This window comes from Galeopterus variegatus, unplaced genomic scaffold (assembly GCF_000696425.1).
Source record: "Galeopterus variegatus unplaced genomic scaffold, G_variegatus-3.0.2 Scaffold3741, whole genome shotgun sequence".
Lineage (NCBI taxonomy): Eukaryota > Metazoa > Chordata > Mammalia > Dermoptera > Cynocephalidae > Galeopterus > Galeopterus variegatus.
The window spans coordinates 136,723-139,434 of NW_007729852.1; the positions used below are offsets into that span (position 1 = coordinate 136,723).

Consider the following 2,712-nt stretch of genomic DNA (forward strand, 5'->3'; position numbering starts at 1 on the left):
GGGGATCTTAACCCTTGACTTGGTGTTATCAGCACCGCACTCTCCCGAGTGAGCCACAGGGCCGGCCCCACAATTAGGTGGTATTAAAATTAGTTATGTTGAAGAAATGGCCTGCATAGTGGCTGTCCCCATTAAATGGGGCATTTGCCTTCTGTTCCCCAAAGGCCCACCTGTCCCACTTTACTCATTTTTTGCGATAGGCCTGACCCCTGGAGTCACTGGACCTTGCAAATCCTGTCTCAGGATTCCATTTCCCTTTACCCAGTTCCCTTCTTTTGGATGCTAAGGAAATCCTACATCTTCCTTTTGTTATGAAAGCAATCCGACCTACCCTACTGTTTGCGGAGGCACTGTCATTCAAGCTCTGCTAGACTGAGATTTCTAGGCCCTACAGTCTGGGATGCAGAAAGATCCTGCATCTCTCCTCCCCTGCCTCCCCACCCCGCAGCCTCTGATGCAAGGGAGAGGGAGCATTTAGGAGTTCATGGCCATAGCACCCTAGTGCCTGGCTGGCTGCAGAGGCTCTCCCTCTCGTCTTAGGCTGCATTTGTTCCCTCCTGGTCAACAGACATTCGGGCAGCGCCTGTACCAGCAGTACACGTGTTACACTGTGTTCTTCATCAGCATCGAGATGTGCCAGATCGCTGATGTCCTCATCCGCAAGACACGCCGCCTCTCTGCCTTCCAGCAGGGTTTCTTCAGGTGTCTCCAGCCGACCCTAGCCCTGCTCCAGCCTGCCCTCCAACCCCTGGTCCCAACTCCCATCAGGTCCTGACTATAATACAATGCCAGCACCAGATGTGCTGGTGTCAGGTGCTAACATACTGAAACACTTTCTTATCAACCGGCCAATAGCTCCCACCACATTGCCTCTAAACTAGCCCCTCCATATTTCTTCAACTAAGGGGGTTGACAGAGCCGGCACCCGCTGTTGGAGAGGCCTTGGCCCCTCCAGCATTAGGTGTTTAGAACATCTGCCTGCTGATGTTGACATCTGACTTACTTTAACACAGTACCCTGATTTCCATCTGGTTCCCAACTCCTGAGCCTACCTTATTCCTGAGCATGCCCACCTGAGCCTGTCCCATCCTGCCTCACCTGCAGGAATAGGATCCTGGTGATTGCTATCGTGTTCCAGGTCTGCATCGGCTGCTTCCTGTGCTACTGCCCTGGAATGCCCAACATCTTCAACTTCATGCCCATTCGGTGAGGGGTTGTAAGGTGGGAGCAGAGGGATGGGGGATGTGGGACACAGAGCTGGGGATAGCCTTCACTTTGCCATCTCGCCTGTGCCCTCAGGTTCCAGTGGTGGCTGGTCCCCATGCCCTATGGCCTGCTCATCTTCGTCTATGATGAGATCAGGAAACTTGGAGTTCGCTGTTGCCCAGGGAGTGAGTGTGGAGACTACAGATGTGGGGGTGGGGGGGCTGAAATGTTCTCAGAGCAGCTGCCCTGACCTTTTATCCTCAACACTTGACTTCCAAGCCCTTGACCTTCCATATCAAATTGACACTGATTCATGACCTCTGAGTATAGTTCCCTGTCCCCTCCCGCCCCCACAACCCAGTATCCCCCAACCACTAAGTCTCCTTTCTCCCTATCTCTCCCAGGCTGGTGGGACCAGGAACTCTACTATTAGAGGGACAGCTGCCTTCAAGCCATTTCTGCATCCAACATGGCCAGGTGGGGGCAGGGCTCATGAGACCCTCTGGAAATCCACCAAAACATCTGAGTAATCAAGAGTTTTAGCACCAGCTGTGTGTGTTTCAGCAGCCCATGGCACCTCAACCTTGGAGGGACCCTACACACTACTCTTCCCCATCCCCGAGTTCCCCGCCCTCCTGGAGTAGTACCTAGGCACAGTCCTCTGAGCTGCCCTTGGGAAAGCCCCCATCTGAGGTGGAGGTGGGGGCTTTGATAAGGTGTGGGAACTAGCAGCTCCTGGTAAAGTGTGTCTGTCCTTAGGACTCCAGTCTGGGAAAGAGGGCTGCCTGGGGGCTCTTCATTAAAAATATACTTGTATTCTGCATGACAGTAATAAAACCAGCTCACACTGACTGTGCTTTTATTTGGTAGCAGGTACATCTTAAGTGTTTTTCATTAGCGCCTTTAATCTCCCACAATCCTACAAAAAAGGGGTTGTTTGTTTAGGACTCCATCTGCAGTGCCTAGAACACAGACAGCCTGGCACAAAGTAGGTACTCAAGAAACCTTCCTTGGGGTAAATGATTAGAATTATGGCACTTACAGGCAAGCTGGGATGTGACCACAGGCGTCCTCCAGAGTGGGGTGCCTTTAACCACTCCACTACCCTGTCCACCGCCTCTAGGCTTTCTCTGTTTTCAGCACCTCTTTTCCCTCCTGGAGGCTCCTTGACACAAGGGGGTCAAAATTGTTTCCACATCAAGCATCCCCTGCCCCCACCCTGCACAGGTGTCCCCACTCTGATTCTACTCACTCACTCCTTTGCTCCGGCATCGGTCAGTCCCTAACCAACTCCTGGATGTCTCTTCCTCATACCTCTCACCTGAAAAGTTAACCCCTCCAACTGCTGGAAACGCCTCTGTCTTCCCTACCCTCCACCTCTGGCTACTCATTTTCTCAGTCCCCTTTGCTTGCTTCTCCTCCCCTTTCTTTAATATGAGCTTCTCTGGCTGGGCTACAGGCTTCTCCTCCCTAGTCACCACAGCCCTCCAGCCCCCCCCACAGCTT

General features: G+C 52.7%; 1 protein-coding gene across 2 annotated transcripts in view; it reads left to right on the plus strand.

Moving 5' to 3' along the window:
* The window catches only part of ATP4A (ATPase, H+/K+ exchanging, alpha polypeptide), a 15,058-nt gene extending 13,001 nt beyond the window's left edge, over window positions 1-2,057 (plus strand). For both annotated transcript variants that reach the window (XM_008585865.1, XM_008585866.1), the window contains 4 exons: window positions 569-702; window positions 1,105-1,206; window positions 1,300-1,391; window positions 1,611-2,057. In XM_008585865.1, the coding sequence (XP_008584087.1) occupies window positions 569-702; window positions 1,105-1,206; window positions 1,300-1,391; window positions 1,611-1,639 (357 nt within the window). In that variant the 3' untranslated portion in view covers window positions 1,640-2,057. The remainder of the gene's footprint in view (window positions 1-568; window positions 703-1,104; window positions 1,207-1,299; window positions 1,392-1,610) is intronic.
* Window positions 2,058-2,712: the final 655 nt, after the last annotated feature.